The 17,742-nt window shown below is 40.3% G+C and overlaps 1 protein-coding gene across 1 annotated transcript; it reads left to right on the plus strand.

Moving 5' to 3' along the window:
- The first annotated feature begins 192 nt into the window (after window positions 1–192).
- Window positions 193–16,175, plus strand: LOC136697029 (protein sel-1 homolog 3). Its single transcript, XM_066671904.1, has 25 exons — window positions 193–234; window positions 319–465; window positions 912–1,183; window positions 3,461–4,016; window positions 4,205–4,331; window positions 4,601–4,722; window positions 5,000–5,115; window positions 6,173–6,237; window positions 6,671–6,794; window positions 7,010–7,136; window positions 7,410–7,550; window positions 7,948–8,168; window positions 8,779–8,958; window positions 9,490–9,612; window positions 9,989–10,129; window positions 10,377–10,439; window positions 11,076–11,252; window positions 11,485–11,612; window positions 11,703–11,786; window positions 12,016–12,097; window positions 12,471–12,546; window positions 12,679–12,773; window positions 12,980–13,107; window positions 13,919–14,100; window positions 14,331–16,175. Exons 3-25 carry the CDS (start codon window positions 1,115–1,117, stop codon window positions 14,609–14,611), a joined length of 3,408 nt encoding a protein of 1,135 aa, XP_066528001.1. The 5' UTR covers window positions 193–234; window positions 319–465; window positions 912–1,114; the 3' UTR covers window positions 14,612–16,175.
- The last annotated feature ends 1,567 nt before the right edge of the window (window positions 16,176–17,742 follow it).

Consider the following 17,742-nt stretch of genomic DNA (forward strand, 5'->3'; position numbering starts at 1 on the left):
GAAACATGAACAAAAGGAATATGCTCTGTATATCCACACAGGTAAGCGACAGGTAAGCAACCGTGTCTAAATCCTCACTCTACTCTGAATACAGAAGAAATACAGGAGCAATTCAGTAAGAAAACCTCAGTCAGACCAGGTAGCTAATCTTCAAGTCCAACATGCTAACATGCTAATTCCTCCAGTGGATGAAGCTGTAACTTCTCTGTACTTCATATTCTTCTGGTTTATAAGGTAAGTGCAGTCATATATCACTTCAAATCTTAAATGTTTGATTTATGAGCCCTTTTATAAATTCCTGTTTTGGCGTGTTGCCAGGTTCCTCCCCACAAATGTCATGCTTTAGAGCCCTGATGCGGTTCAGAGACCGTGAACACACTCAGCACACTTCCTCAGTGAAGCCAGGTGAGGGACGCTGTTTAAAGCTGATTCGAGGAATTCCCCCTCAAAGTTTAACACTAACAGGTTAAGAATTAATTATTTGAACTATGTTAATGTAAATGTAAATACTGTATGAATCCAGCATTCCCAGCTGTCCTGTGTTTATCAGTGAGGGACATTAATTATTTGTATGTTGTATATTTTCTCACTTCCCTCCACCCAAAATACCTGCTGGCCACACCCAGGTGTACTTTGTTAAACTGCTTAAACAAGCTATGTTTTAAAAATAGCCTTGCTTACACTTCCAGTTTTGATTATTTTCCATATTCTGAATTGTCCTCTATTTCGTGTTTTAATATTTTAGAAACATGTTTCATAACCTGGGGTTTAAAACTCAATTTCAGTGTTAAACTCACACATAATGTTTTATACTCTATGTGCAGTATGTTAAAGACGTATCAGAGCTGTAAAGTTGAACACATGACCAAACTGTAGTTCTAAAACCCTGACATGTCTCATGTGTCTTGCAGGTGTTTCTGTCATGGCTCCACCTGCCTCCTTCACACGGAAGAGCGACATCTATGTCGCCACAAATAAACCCCACAAAACACACCTCTGAACGCAGTGAGGACACATACCGACTCCGTGTGCGAGCGAATGGACGTTATTTCTGCGTTAGGAGCAGTGTCCTGGCTCAGTGGACTGTCGTAAATGTGATGTGAAAGTGGAGGAGATGAGCGCGGGGAGAGTTTTGAGCTCCGTCAGCACAGAAACGCTCTTCATTGTTGCCGTGCTCTCTGTGGTAAGATATCACATTAGCGTTAGTTTGCTTCAGTTTCCGCGACTTTTATTTCTCTCCTTCTTTCGTTATTCAGAGAAAACGCTTGGTCATGTTGAAGGACCTACTGCTAAAACACTCACGTTAGGGGACGTTTGTATCTTTGAAGCCATGCTAAGTTAAAAATGAGGCTGTGACGAGGGTTAATATCAGTGTAAATGTGAGTGTCCACCAAATGAATGGGAGTCTGGCCTTTCAATGCCTGAAAACATACGTGTTTGTGTTGTTAATTCTGTCTTTCTCAACCTTAAAACAGCCTTCTCAGACTACATTTTATAAGCGTAATGTAACTATTACCATATTGATGTACATTAATTTCCTATTACATTATTATAACCATATACAAGATGTACAATATCCTATGCCTGTGAGCAGTGGTTCTCAAACTTTTTCTATAATTTCCCACCTCAGACGCCCCACCTGTACCATATCGCCCCAAAATATGGTAATAAATACACATGCAACATCAACTTCTATCTCTAAATCAGTAGCTTAACTGTATATTTATTTATTTAGAGTGCAGCAGAGTGCAGTTTGGGACACAGCCAGAGACTAACGTTAAACTAGAGTGACCAGACGTCCTCTTTTACCCAGACATGTCCTCTTTTTTAGACTTAAAAAATGTCCGGGATTTTGTTTTTCTAGAACTTACATAGAACTTCGAGAAGCGTTTCGTTCACAAACTAGTCCCGCCCTCCCCTACTCCGATTGGTTCGCTTGAGTGAGAAGGGGGCGTGGCGAAGTAGCTTAAAATCTTCTTATTGCACGGTCTGACTGTAGAGCTACCGTTATTGGTCGATAACCTTTTAATTGGTCAGTCTGCACGTCAGTAGTCGTCCACCCCCCCATCTCAGATCTGGTCACTAGTGACGGAAATTTCGGCTCTTTTTAGGGAGCCGGCTCTTTTGGCTCGGCTCTTCATAAAGAGTCGGCTCTTTTGGCTCCTAACTGTCTCTTTGTTTTACCACTTATTTCCACTGGTACAGAACAATATTACCTACATTTTACATTTATATGGACAATATATTATTTTTCAATATTAAAAATAATAAATAGTGTTGCAATGGCCAATTGTTTTATGGCTGTCTTGTAATAACTCACTGATTGCACTCACACATTCAATTGTATAAATAACTGGATTTTTATTTAAAAACCTTAATAAAAAATCACTTGTAAACTCTGAAATATAGCCAATGGAACCCAAAGGTAGGTATTACAAAATTGCTTATTAAATTAAATAATCATCCATTTCTGAGTAATAAAATAAACAAATACTCTGCAAAGTGCAAAACAGCAGCATTCAACGGTAGTGATTAAAACAACCACAACTGTCGACAAACATTTAACTGATTTAACATTTTCTTCAAGTATTTTTTGGAAGGCAGATTGGCATTCAGGAAAACCAAGTGTCTCGGCTTTGCTTGTTGTTCTCTGATTGGTTGAATGACAAGCCTTGGATGGCTCGGTCTTAGACGGGAACCGGCTCTCATCGTTCACTTACAAGAGCCGGCTCTTTGAACTGGTTCGTTCGCGACAGACACATCACTACTGGTCACCCTAGTTAAACACAGCTAAGTGAACACAGCTAATATTGACGTTAACTAACTCTCAGATCCTCCTCTTTTACCCTAACAGATATATAAGCCACTTTTATAACTGTAATTATCCGTCCATTGTTGTCTGTTGTGCCCTCGTTACAGGTTTGCGAAAAAAAACAAAACAGAAAGGCATTAATAAAGACATAAAAGGCATAAAAATGCTCGTCCGATTCCTTGCGCTCCATCTGCAATGGGTGGTGCCCCACACTTTGAAAAACGCTGCATTAGAGCTTCACATTGGGCCCACCCTACTAACTTCCTACTTGCAGCCACAAAATATGCTGTTATCACCCACTGTTCCTACACATACTCACTAAGGTTGCTTTATGATCCGATCAGCAACCACCTTAACAACTAAGGTTACTAACTGAGCCCAGCCCATGAGTACCCAAACCACCCAGTTCATCAGTTATTATATGTAACATTTCATTTGTGGTGCTGCTTACTCATTGGGATGTGGGGGTGCATCCTTGTACAGTGTAAAATGAATTTAAGTATCAAATATCAGAAAGAATTTGAAGTGCGCTTCCTACAGGAACCTAGATTTGAAGCTCTGATTATTATTATTATTATTATCATTATTATTATTGCTGACCTCAGTTTATTATTCTAACCACTCTTTGTTGTGTGTGTTTTGCTCAAGCATCTCTGTGATGTCTCCAAACACACCACTGCCTCAGTGTCTCCCGCTCTGGAGAGCGGTCAGCATGGGGATTTTGTACAATTTGTTTCACATCCTGATACGGTTACAGCAGATTCCAGTGTGCAGCTGAAATATAAATGTACCAAAGCCTGCAGAGTGGGAACTGAGGTTGTGCTGTCCACTCCAAGAACCACTGGACTTATAATCTTCAGAAGAACGTGGACACATGTCAGGAAATTTGTAGAGACAAGGACAAGGACAGTTCGTCTCACTTTTCCTCCATCAGTGGTTTACAAGAGGGACTTTTTCAATAGGCGGCCTGTAGATGCTCGTGATGTGATAGTCAGAGCCTGGCTTGTCCATCTGGATGAAGAAGAAAGCAGCAATGTCGGAGTCAGTCAATATCATCGGTCGTTGGTCAGAACATTTATATTTCTGCAGACAGTTCCACTCTCTGAACGTCCTGCCCAACCGCAGAGCAGATTAATGTCATGGGGGGCGGAGTTAATGTGGAATCTGACCAAAGACAGAATAGAGCAATGCCCTCCAGAGTCAGGTGAGTTTAACATTTAAAGTTAAATTTGGTATAAGTTATGTACACCCTATAAAACACTTTTTAAAGAAGTGTAGAGACACCCTTGTTCATCTTAGTGCTGTCTTGCTTCAGTCCAGAGAGGGGATTAAAGTGAGTTCATATGAAAGAAAACCCACCACAGAATCACTGTGATTTTTGTTTTGTTTCAGATGTCGTGGATCTGCTAGTGTTCCCCTTTGCAAGCAGCGGAGAGAAGTATGGAGTCGTCCGCACATTTTCCTCCTTCATCAACAAAGAGCTGGAGTCTGCACGGCTCCAGGCCGCACATCAACCCAGGTCGGAAAACCAGCACAGCTGCTTATAGACAAAGCTGTCCATATCCTTGCACTCACATTATTTTGTATTCCTTCAGAATTCTACACATAACTTTTGTTGTTATCATAAAAAAATAATTATATCTTTAAAGTTCTTTAAAGGAATGATAAGCCGTTTCCTCCAAACGCTACGCTGTGGCTCCTAGTCACCTGTCAATCATTGTCGTATGTCAGTATGAGTAAGGAGAGTTTGTTGAAGTTGTTAAACGTCTACTTGTTGCACCTCTGTAGAGTGACGCTCTCTGTGTGGTTGTACCTGCTGGACTGGTGCAGTCAAAGATTCTGTGCAATCCTGAGACATGTGAACCAGCACAGGAAGTATGGCACTCCTCTCATAATGCTCACAGATTCAGGTGAGTGCACTTTCATAGAGAAGATAGGAAAGGTGGGTGGGTCTTGTTTTAAAATTAGTTTTGTTGTCAGACATGACGTAGAGGCCACATACTTCATCTCACATTTTCCCACTGAGGTTCACAAGAGATTTGTTACGGCGCCTGTAAAACCTGTATGTAACTGGCATTGATCCAAGTGTGCTGATAGATTCACAGGTTGATAGGTTTTAAATAGTTAACAATGTACACAATATAGAGAGTGGCATATACAAGATATATTTGTGTGTGTGTTGTGAAGGTAAGGTTGGGGTTCAGGTGTTTCTGGTCTCCCAAGAGGATAAAGCATTCACTGCTCATACAGTTCTGCCCCTGAGGACCTGGATCCGGCTGGACCTCTTTGTTAATCAAACATCGGTATTTACCTTTCACACAAAAGCACTGCATTAGCAATTAAAATAACACAAATATATTCAGAAAGTTAAAACACATTCACTTTCACAAAAAATTATTAAAGGATTTTATAGGAAGCTTTTATTTGCATCTTAACATCTTATATATACAGATACTTTGAAAAAAAAAGTATCTGTCCTCTTAAACTATAGACATCACAATTATCTTCATCATTTATTAATTCATTGTCTTTATCCAGTTCAGGGTCGCGGTGAGTCCGGAGCCTACCCGGAATCACTGGGCGCAAGGCAGGAACACACCCTGGAGGGGGCGCCAGTCCTTCACAGGGCGACACACACACACACACACACCCACACACATTTACACCTATGGACACTTTTCAGTCGCCAGTCCACTTACCACCGTGTGTTTTTGGACCGTGGAAGGAAACCGGAGCACCTGGAGACACAGGGAGAACACACCACACTCCTCACAGACAGTCACCCGGAGGAAACCCACGCGGACACAGGGAGAACACACCAAACTCCTCACAGACAGTCACCCGGAGGAAACCCACGCGGACACAGGGAGAACACACCAAACTCCTCACAGACAGTCATCCGATGCTTGAGTTGAACCCTGAAGCTGTGTGACTGCGACACTACCTGCTGCGCCACTGTGCCACCCTACAATTATCTTCAGCATTTACATTTACAATTTGATAATAATAATTTCTTTAAAAAATCTAACTCAAAATGGCAGAGAAGTATAAATGTAACTTTTCAGGTGAATGAAAATATTATTTACATTTATATTATTAATATTAAGTAAGCAACATTTTAATTATAATGTAATTACTTCTTATAAAAATAATCATCTAATAAACTCAAATATATAGCGACTCCACCAGCACTGTCTACTCTTCTAAAGCATGTGGAGGTGTAGTTAGGCTGCAGTGTATTTAGATTAGTGGCATAAATATGTTTATGATATGAACATTATATACAATTTATCACATTTACACAGATTTTGAAAATAACAATGACTGCATTTTGTGGTGTGCTACTTCTTGTCCCTGCAGGCAAAACTTAAAATTACCCATGGAAACTCTACAGGAGGCATGAATGAGGCCACACACACTTTTGAGTAAGACATTTTGTTACACTTCTTAATGGTAGTAGTTTAACCTGGTTGATATCGTTTGATATAATTATATTCGGTTTTCCTAAATTCTTGACTGCCGTATGTACACATCCATACCTTCTTGTTCTTTCAGAAGGCCTAATGACAGTCATAATATTAATTATTCCAACCATTTATAGAATTAAATACAGTACTTACTGTATTTTAATCTCTGTTCTGATGTATTTTTCTGTACAGCATTGTGTCTCTTCCCAAAAACATTCTAAGCCTAACTTCCTCTTATACCTTCAGCATTAATAGGAATGGTTAAACAATTGCAGACTAATGGGCAGTTTTAAAAAATTAATAAAAAGTATAAGCCAAAGTGTTTAAACACAACACGTTGAAAGACAAACACACATCGTGTTTTAACTCTGCTGTGTGTAATATGTTTCAGGTTTCAGGATGCTGTTCTGCATAATGATACTTCAGGATACTTTGTGATTGGTGGAGACATCTACATGCCTGGCATTCAGGGTTATTTTGGACCAATCAAATATTATCGGTTAGGTGCTGAAATGGTGAGAACGAGGGGTTTGTGAGGCAGGGAGTAATACAGCATAGTTCTTTAGACGTTATATTTCTTACATGCCCATGATACAGCTTACGAGTGTAAACATGTTGATGCTGATTTGACTTCCATTGATATGGAAATGCTAGAATGTCTTTGTGTAATCTTTATAAATGTTAAATTCTTAAGCTAAACGTTTTAACATACTGTTATTTTTGGTTTGAGGTTGTGAATCCTATGTCTCCGGTGAAGACCCTCAAGCTGTTAGATGAAGCCCACAGAGAGTGTGAGGAGATAAAGCAGATCACTGAGAGCTTTCAGTATGCGGTACAACAAGAACAAGCCAAAACGGGTGAACTTCCCTTCTGCTCATGAGTCATGTGTATTAAAATGAACAAAGAAAGCTCCAGCTTCTAATCATTGTTCATTTGAGAATAGAATACTTGCATAGATGGAGGCTACATTGATTTTACAGGATCTTATAGTTTTAAAGACTTCCATCACTAATATTAAGTTTTGAATCAGTGAAATGAATTGATTCAGTGAAATCTGATTGGATTATATGTACTGTGCTGGGGAATCTCAAACGTATCTTTGTTATTGACTGTAATGTTTATGGTTTCAGATGTGTGTGAGCCATATTACAAGGAACTGTGGAGGAAATGTATCCAGCCGAGATGTGTACAGACGTGGTCCTGGGACCAGCAGGTGAAATACAGCTCTGTACTGAATATGCTGAGAATGCTGGAAGAAGAAACCGGCTCAGGTATCTGCACTCTCAGGTCACAATTAGATTAGAGCTAAATGAATAATTCTTCTGTTTACATAGCTCTGATCAAATGTACACCAGCCATTCTTAAACTTCTTCAGTCTAATTCCCCCTTGAAGGACAGTAAATGCACAGCATAATCTGGTTTCTGATGGTATCACAATACCTCCATTTGATTTCTAATGCTATCCGTATTAGTTGAGGGCAATATTACATTTTAACAATGAATAAAACCCACTTATTTAAATGCAACAGACCCTGACTTTTCAGAAGAGCACATCTGATCATAGAACTAAACCAGTAGATGTTCTTTGCTACTATGATTTTACTTCTCTATAATCCATGTAAAGCTTGCTGTCCTAGAAAGCTCTGACCTGACTCTATCCTGCTACAGGTCCAAAGGGCAGCAAAAGTGTTTTGATGTGGAGTCAGCAACTCTACCATGATGTGGTGAGACGTTTAGGTGAAGTAGGTGATGCTGCCAGTGGTGCAGAAGTGGTGTACGCTTTAACAGAGCTGCTGAAGGTTTGCTCGTGCTGGGGTCATCACCAGGCCGCTCTCATGCTTGCCACCCTTCACCTGGCTGGCTTCAGGCCACCAGCTGACCAGGAGCAGGTAGGTGTCAGGATCATAATCAGTAGTTTACATACACGAAAAACAAATTCACCATGTTCATATAACTATTTAATCATTCATTTATGTGGTTTCTAATTATAACCACAACTAATATAGGCAGTGAACAAGAGGGGGGCAATAAGGGCAGTGAACACATACTTCCAGTGCAGCCCAATGATGGCTGACCGGGGCGCGTTTGGGGGTTAGGCGCCTGTCTCAAGGGCATTTCAGCCATGGATATTCCTGCCGGTTCTGGGGATCAAACCAGCAACCTTCTGGTACCAAGCCTGGTCCTCTACAATTAGGTTACTAATGGTTCTAGGCCACTAGGTGTCAGCATAGTGCATCTTTTATAACGTGAAAAGAAGAATCTTTCTGTGGTAGCTTGACCACAACCATTGCTAATGTTTACATCAGGTCATGTTATTGTTTTTAAACTGAAACATTTTTACGTAACAGAACGTCTGGTTTAATGGTTAATAAAGGATTTTGGCCTGTAGTGTAGTGTAGATTCAATGTAGCAAGCATTTCCCTGCCATTTACTTGGGGATCGGTGAAGCAATCATTTTAGTTTTCTTACTGTTTCATCTTAGATCCCTGTGTTTTCCAGGCTCATGTGTACAGTCTGATGGGTGCTTCAGCAGATGAGCGGCTCTCTCTGCTTCATCTGGGCTACAAACACATGCAGGGTCTGGACGGCTTCCCGAAGGACCAGGACGTAGCCTACGGTTACTATGCCAACATAGGCCGACAGACCAGCTTCGACCGAGATAAAGTTCAAGACTCAGAGGTTATCATTCTTATTCGGAAAAGAAGCCTTAAGTTCACATTTTCTGAGCCTTCATGTCAGACAGAATAGTAGTACATTCCTGTTTATATTTAGTAGCTTTAAATACATACACCTCACTATCAAAATGGTACTGTACAGTTACATTTCTGTTCGCTAATGTACAAACAGCAAAAAAATGAACCTCACAGTTATAATCCTAGTGGTCATTAACCAGCATTGCACATTGATGGTGTAACACAGTCTCTTTTTGAGAAAGATAAGTTGAATGAGAAAGTCAAACCTTTTTAGATTTAAATAGAAAAACCCTGGTTTGTAAAAGGAAATATACCAATACAAACCAATGAAATACAGTACAACTAGGTTCCAAATGTACCATCCCAATGACGATGTGTCTGAGGCAGTTTAAGATGGACGTATGCTCTCTTCGAACATTATTGCATGTTTAAAAAATCATTGACACTGTTTTACATTTGGTGAAGTCTAATCACTGCCACAGCTTATTATTATTTCAATGTTTATGATGCTTAATAGCAAGCCCTGACTGAACATGTGCACCTGTCGAATGTGAAGGAGCTAAAGATGCAGGCAGGGGAGGAGGGTGATATCATACATTTCCTCAAGCTAAAGGCTGAGAGAGGAGACATCCATTCTCAGGTACTACATCATCATCAATAACACACACACACACACACACAAACAAAGAGTTCATTTATCTTCTTAGTTCAGCATTTGGAAAACTAGACACAAACTGACCAAATGTAATCACAAAACATGTAAAGTATTTTGGTTTTATTTATGGATAAAGATAGATATTACACACAACAATACAGTAAATGATTGTGAATTTAAGAACATATCCTCTACAGAGGACACACTTTGTTAACATAAAAGTATGTACAGTTTTATAGTATGTATATGTATGAGGTAACTATCACTTATCAGTTTTTTTGTTTTTTGCATTGTGTGTGTGTGTGTGTGTGTGTGTGTGTGTGTGTGTGTGTGTGTGTATTTTTGTGTACACGTGTGGTAGAAAACACTGGCTCAGATGTTGTTCTGGGGCTCTAATGGTATGATGAAGGATATCAGTGGGGCAGTGAAGTGGTATGAGAGGAGTGCTCTGCAGATGACTGATGCTTCAGCCGTATATGACTATGCAATGCTCCTGCTGAAGGTCAGTCTCATACCGAGTGACTTCTGCCTGTTAAAAAAAAACACTGTACCATAGAATGTGACTGTACTAGGAAATTATTCTTATTGCCTGGTAATACACACAGGAGAAAGCTGTTCATATAAAATTAAACAATAAATAACAGATTTTTCAATGCAAAATGAACACCAGAAAATTAAGCTTTTTTCTTGCTATCCTGCTATTTTTAAGATGTTGTTATATTGTCTGTAATGTTGGTTGTTTTTGTCAGGGTACTGGAGTGAAGAAGGAGCAAAAACTGGGGCTAAAGCTCTTGAAGAAAGCAGCTGACATGGTGAGAATTCAGTTTGAAATCAGTATATTTTATACATGAAGAAAATCAGTTTTATGTGGATTTGTACTCTGTGTGGCCTACTGTAGAAATCACAAAATTAAATCATAAAAATATAGCGGATTTTCAATCCTGGATTTTTCTTAAATCCTGAGTACACTCCTAAAAATAAGGGAGCTACAAAGGGTTCTTTGAGTGATGCTATAGAAGATCCATTTTTGGTTGCATACAGAACTATGTTTGTTAATTGTCATGTGTGCACAGGAAACAGAGAAAGTGTGTGTAGTTTAAGCCTTGATAAATGAACACAAAGTTTAATGCACAAATACAACCAAACACTATGTGAGAGCACATAGACGGAGCTTATAAGTAAGGGGCATCACCAGTTACAAAAATTATATTTAAAAGGTTAAAGAACCTTAACGTAGAGGATTTTTAAACCTTTAAAAGTGTTCTTTACACTCACAGATCTCTTAAAAAAACAGGGTTCTTTATGGAACCAAACGTGGTTCCTCTATGGCATCATTCAAAGAACCCTTTGTAGCAAAAACACTTTATTTTTAAGCATGTAGGTTTGACACTCAGTTACATCAGCACACGTGTGTGAAAGCAGGCTAACCTCCGCTGTGTATTTCTCAGGGCTCTGCAGCTGCTCTGAATGGTCTGGGCTGGTACTACAGCACAGTCAGAAAAAATAGCAGTAAAGCTGTGTACTACTTTGAGCTTGCAGCTCGTAATGGCAGCAGGGATGGGATGTTTAATCTTGGAGTTTATCACCTGAATGGAGCCATCCCTGACACTCCCGGAACGACTGAGGTGGGCTATGGAGTTAAGCGATGTTTCATGGGCCAGACATTGGGCCAGATTTTAACAGCAGTGTTAAGAATAAAGAGAGTCTTTTCCAAGAGAGTTTACAGATGTATTGTGTAAGTAGAGATTGCTCTGATGTAAATATACTGCATATAGATGCCAGTCCAGTGTATTTGCATGTATGAAAGCGTAAATCTTTAACCGTATTGTAACCGTAACAGTACTGTGTGTGTTTCAGACGGCTGCGTTTCATTGTTTCCTGAAGGCCGGTGAGATGGGGCATGTAGAGGGGGCAGTGGAGGCGGCATCATCCCTCTCAAGAGGAATGCTTCCAGGTGTCAGCAGAGACTCTGAGAAAGCTGTGATGTATGTTTTCATTAAAAAAATTTAAGAAATACGTGAGTGATTTAGGTGTCTGGATATAGGTTTATATGTGTGTGTGTGTGTTATATTCAGTTTACTGAAGCCAGTCAGTGAAATGAATGGACATCTTGGCTTCAATGTTCGAGAAGCTCTAAAAACGTATCAACAGGGATCATGGTAAGAGACACATTCATCCATTAATTCATCCATCCATCTAGATATTTAATCATCCATCCGTCTACCCATAAAATTGACCAACCATGTGCAATCCAGCCATTATTCCACCATATAATTATCACCCAATACATTCATCAGTTCCATTCAGCTATTAAACCAACCCTCAATACATCCTCACACCCAGTTCTATGTGTATTTTCTTTGTGTGTGTGTCTGTGTTCTGTGTAAGGGATGAGGCTCTAGTGAAGTATGCTATGCTAGCAGAGACGGGTCTTGTTGTGGCCCAGATCAATGCTGCTCACCTCTGTGAGGTAACCTTTCACACCTTCATATGTCCATACACACGCCTTTCGTATCAGCCTGTGTGTTTGCAGTGTTTACACACTGTTCTGGCCTGACATCTGTAAAAACTATTAAAACAGTGATACTATAAAGGTGCCACCTCTAAACCTTTAATCAGTCGTGCTGTAATAATGACCACATGTGTATGTTTAATTCCTTAACCCTGTGTAGTCTTACGCTTCTGTTGTCATTTTATTTGAAATCCAATTCACATGACATTACCCAACTGCATTATTAATAACATATTCGTGTTATTCATAAACATTTTTGATTTATTATTCTGTAATTCTTTCTTATTAAAGTCAAAATGTGAGGCAAACATAATCCCATTTTTTATGACAGGCGTTGGAACACAACTCTGCTTGCCAGTGGAGGTACCATAACTACTCCACCTATAACCTCGTTCCTCATGAAACCGGTGGGTCTTCACTCATCATGAAATGTACCCAGAATATAAATGGCAGACATTTTAAAATTCTATAAGAAAAAAGAAAAATGTGTGGCACTTGAATGAAATTGAATATCTCTACATCATTTCTCACTCTTTCAGGTCTCTTGAAGATGGGTGATCACTACAGTGCTGCTGGTGACATGTCAAAAGCTATAAATCTGTACAGTAGAGCAGCACTGCAGAGCAGTCCTCAGGTAACACACACACACACACACACACAGTCTAACTGTAGCGTCCATAGGCACATCCAAGAATATTTCATAGATGTAAAAAATTGACATTTCCACCCAAAACCCTTGCATCTCTTAGACCAATTTTCTTTGTTGTCCCTCATGAGGTATGAATTAATGTAAATTCAGGAATTCTCACTTCTTATCTAATACATGACTTGTGATCTTAGGGCATCTATAATCTGGCAGTTCTGACTGAAGAAGGACACACAGTCCCAAGAAAGGTTCTGGAACAGATGCAGATTCCAGCTGAAGTTCGGCTGCACAAGGCCACTGTAGTGGAGAGTCTCTTACTGAGGTGAATTTGCTTAGTATTTCTCTGCAGTTCACATTTCAGCTTAAGCCAAGGATATGAAGACAGGCAGAAATGGTAAAATGCATCGACTGAAGGAGGCAAAGGCTGGTGGGCCATTTATATGGATACACCTTAATAAAATGGGATTGGTTGCTGATATTAACTTCCTGTTTGTGGCACATTAGTATATGGGAGGGGGAAAACTTTTCAAGATGGGTGGTGACCATTTTGCAGTCGGCCATTTTGGATCCAACTTTTGTTTTTTCAATGGGAAGAGGGTCATGTGACACATCAAACTTATTGGGAATTTCACAAGAAAAACAGTGGTGTGCTTGGTTGTAATGTAACTTTGTAAAGTTATTTACAAGTTTCTGACCACTTATAAAATGTGTTCAAAGTGCTGCCCATTGTGTTGGATTGTCAATGCAACCCTCTTCTCCCACTCCTCACACACTGATAGCAACACCTCAGGAGAAATGCTAGCACCAATCATTCCCATTTTATTAAGGTGTTTCCATATAAATGGCCCACCCTGTAGCATCCTCAGGCTTTTTTCAGAGGAAAATGAACATCATATTTGTGTATTTAATATCTTTTTTAAAGATAATTCTAAATTTTACAAAAACTAGTGCAATATTTGTATATATTTGGCAAAACCTGATCATCTTATGTTTCTTTTTTCCAGCATGCTTACTTAATTGAATAAGCAGTAACTAGACATTAAAATGCATTCTCTGTAGAGGATGTTAGTCGATGACGGATGCTGTGTGGAGATGTGTATTAGGACCTGATGATTTTTCCTGTTGCTCTGCAGGTGTTGGGAGTTGGAGACTGAAAAGGATTACGTGAGTCCCTGTGCTCTGGCTCTTTTCCTGCTGAAAGTGGGTAAAGCCTGGCAGGATTTCACTAACAGTACCACACAGCAGACCCTTTCCTGGGGAATCCTCACAGTTGTCTTCATATTTGTGCTGGGCATCGTGATACAAATTGCTCTTGGTGAGTTAATCCTCTTTATATTTCATAAATGACTATAAGTCCAAAATGTTTGTGGATCCACCTTTGCTGCAGTAACATGTTCTGCTCTGCTTTACATGGCAAAGTAAACATTAGTAATGTCAAGTATAAACCTGAAGAATGCCAGTAACACCCTAAACCGAAATATCACAAACAGATTTTAATATTTTAAATAAATAAATACATTAATACCCCACGCTCTTTTTCTCCAGCGCACTACTCAGCAGCTCAAATGGGGAGGCTTTCGCAGACGTCAGTGAGGCACAGAGAGTCACACCCTGTTAGTGAAGAGAGCAGGAGGGACAGTACGCCTGACACAGCTGCCCAACATCGAGGACTTCAAGTTTCCGGACCCACTCATCTGGAACAGAATGGACGACCCAGGGTGATCCAGAACGGCCGAATATTACAGGAGGCAGCTGACCAGGTGATTACCGTGACTGGAGTATGTGTCTTTGCCCTGTGGATTATGTTTGTCTCTCATCTGTTCTAAATGAAGGGCACAGTGGTGAGAAACTACAGGAAAAAAACTGTTAATACACTGACATTTTTGAAGGAGAATATTTTCAGAAAGAACACTGAAGATTGAAGTATTCCCCAAATGTAGGTGGAGTTAAGAGTTTTGTGCAGAGGTTCTTAGAATGTTCATCTTTTGCACTGAGAATTGTGGCATTGCCTGATTTTATCACTGATTTGGTTATTGCCAGTTCCCAATGATTACATCAGTCTCCTGTAATCACACAGTGCTCTCAACCTGAGCGCGTAAAATAAGTGCTTCGTCTGAGACATTGGAATCGCTAAAACGTGAACTTCCATCACACAGTCTCTTAACTTTCGATTCTGTTACGTCAGCTACAACCCAGTCTCACACGTACTCATGATATAGTCACATATACAGGAGACTGCTATTCGGCACATAGTAATACATATATGTATGGTAATTACCCATACACTTATAATCGTGATATTGTCGCATAAAATGTCTCCTATATATGTGACTATATCACGAGTAGGTGTCAGCTAACAGATGACTGTGATGGCTACCATTACATTGAATGGTGGGGGGTAGAGATGGTGGGCTGATCTACACATACACAGAGATGAGGCGAATGGGGTTACGGACTTCTCAAAATCCTGGAAGTCAGTGGCGCCACCTGGCGGTTAAACTTGTGTTCTCCAGACTATAGAACAATGCTTAGGAAGGCATTATTATTTTGCAAGTAATAATGCTATGCCACCTTAAAAGATCTATATTATATAGTAATTTATATGAAGGAGTCTATTTTTTGTTTTGCTTTGTTTTTTAAAGATACATTTTGATGTTTGTGTTACTATCAACAGAAAATAAACCGTATTTGGTTGTGACCAGCAGGGGGCAGTGTAATTTCCTTTGCTCATTTTTCTGAAAATTAAATCAAAACGTTTTGTGGAAAATCAAGTTTACAGAGTTTGCCACTTACTCTAGATCTGTTTATTTAGACTGACGTGTCATTATTCATTAAACAATATAGTATCAGACCTATGTACAGAATGTATACTTTATTTGGTATTTCAAGGAATCTAGAGGGGTTTTTTTAAGTGTACAGTAGGAAGTGTGTAGGGCAGATGTAAGTACCACATCTTTTTTTAAAAGGGACAGGCATATGCAGATCTTGGTTATACATGAGGGGGCCCTAAACCAATCCTTTGCGGACGCAGAGAGAAGAATGTACTTTATCATAAACCACATCTGTCTGTGATGTGGTGTGTACTAAATTACTAAAGACCTGAATGTGGTGTGGATGGCTTGAGAGAAAACAAAGAATTATGGCAGGGATTCTGGATATTTGAATATTCATTTCTGGGTTTGAATATATTTAATTAGCAAAGGAATGCATTTGGGATTCCACTTATGTCATATTCCAGACCAGGTACATCTAGAGTAAGTGGAAAAAATTTTTTTTGTTTTGTTTGTTTGTTTCACACATTGTTTTAGAAGATTTTGTTCAATTAATGAGTTCTTAAATGTTCACGCACTGCTTTTGTACATGACTTTTAAGAAATTGGAAATAAAAACATTATATGTTTCAACACACAAATGTGTCTGTTTTTGGAGGTCAGGTCCTTGTGCATTGGACAATACAAATACAAGTCCATATATGGTCATGGAAAGCCTTATTTGAACATGAGTAACTTTAGTATGATCTGCAGAAACTAGGCCATCACTATATCTGTGTCTATCCCTTCGAACATTTATGGGACTTTGATTAGAGCTGATATTATTCATTCATTCATTATCTGTAACCGCTTATCCAGTTCAGGGTCGCGGTGGGTCCAGAGCCTACCCGGAATCACTGGGCGCAAGGCAGGAATACACCCTGAAGGGGGCGCCAGTCCTTCACAGGGCAACACAGACACACACACACACCTACGGACACTTTTGAGTCGCCAATCCACCTACAAACGTGTCATTGGACTGTGGGAGGAAACCTGAGCACCCGGAGGAAACCCACGCAGACACAAGGAGAACACACCACACTCCTCACAGACAGTCACCCGGAGGAAACCCACGCTGACACAGAGAGAACACACCAAACTTCTCACAGACAGTCACCCAGAGGAAACCCACACGGACACAGGGAGAACACACCACACTCCTCACAGACAGTCACCCAGAGGAAACCCACGCAGACACAGGGAGAACACACCACACTCCTCACAGACAGTCACCCAGAGGAAACCCACGCAGACACAGGGAGAACACACCAAACTCCTCACAGACAGTCACCCGGAGGAAACCCAGGCAGACACAGGGAGAACACTCCTCACAGACAGTCACCCGGAGGAAACCCACACAGACACAGGGAGAACACACCACACTCCTCACAGACAGTCACCCAGAGGAAACCCACGCAGACACGGAGAACACACCAAACTCCTCACAGACAGTCACCCGGAGGAAACCCAGGCAGACACAGGGAGAACACACCACACTCCTCACAGACAGTCACCCGGAGGAAACCCACACAGACACAGGGAGAACACACCACACTCCTCACAGACAGTCACCCGGAGCAGGACTCGAACCCACAACCTCCAGGCCCCCGGAGCTGTATGACTGCGACACCTACCTTCTGCACCACCATGCCACCCAAGCTAATATTACCATAATGTTTAATTCATTTGGACATTTAATCAAGTCCAGTCTGGAATGAGTCCAATAGACCACAGAGTAAAGAATACAGTTAACTCAGAAAACCTGAAGTTTAAACTTTACAGCTTTGACTAAGGAATTGAAACGTGTGTAGATCCTACTTTACCACAAGAGGGCGCCAAAGCTTTGGTAATAGTTTCCTTTGTGCAGTAACCAGCAACCTACAGGGGGCGCATAAGGAGGGCTTTGGTCACCATCCCTAACCGAGGGGCTTTTCCTGTAGTGTATTTCAAACTGTGACATGCAAAGGCTTCAGAAGAATTAAATGATCTTGGCCATGTGCAGTTCACTGTGGCTGAAGATGTTTTATTCCATTAACATGCAATTTATACTATATTTTTATTTTAGTTCATTTTATTTCTCTGTTTCTGAAATGTATGTAATTCATGTGGCTGGTTAGTGTAGTGAATAAGAACAATGCTGTCCACACG

Source organism: Hoplias malabaricus, chromosome 5 (genome assembly GCF_029633855.1).
Source record: "Hoplias malabaricus isolate fHopMal1 chromosome 5, fHopMal1.hap1, whole genome shotgun sequence".
NCBI lineage: Eukaryota > Metazoa > Chordata > Actinopteri > Characiformes > Erythrinidae > Hoplias > Hoplias malabaricus.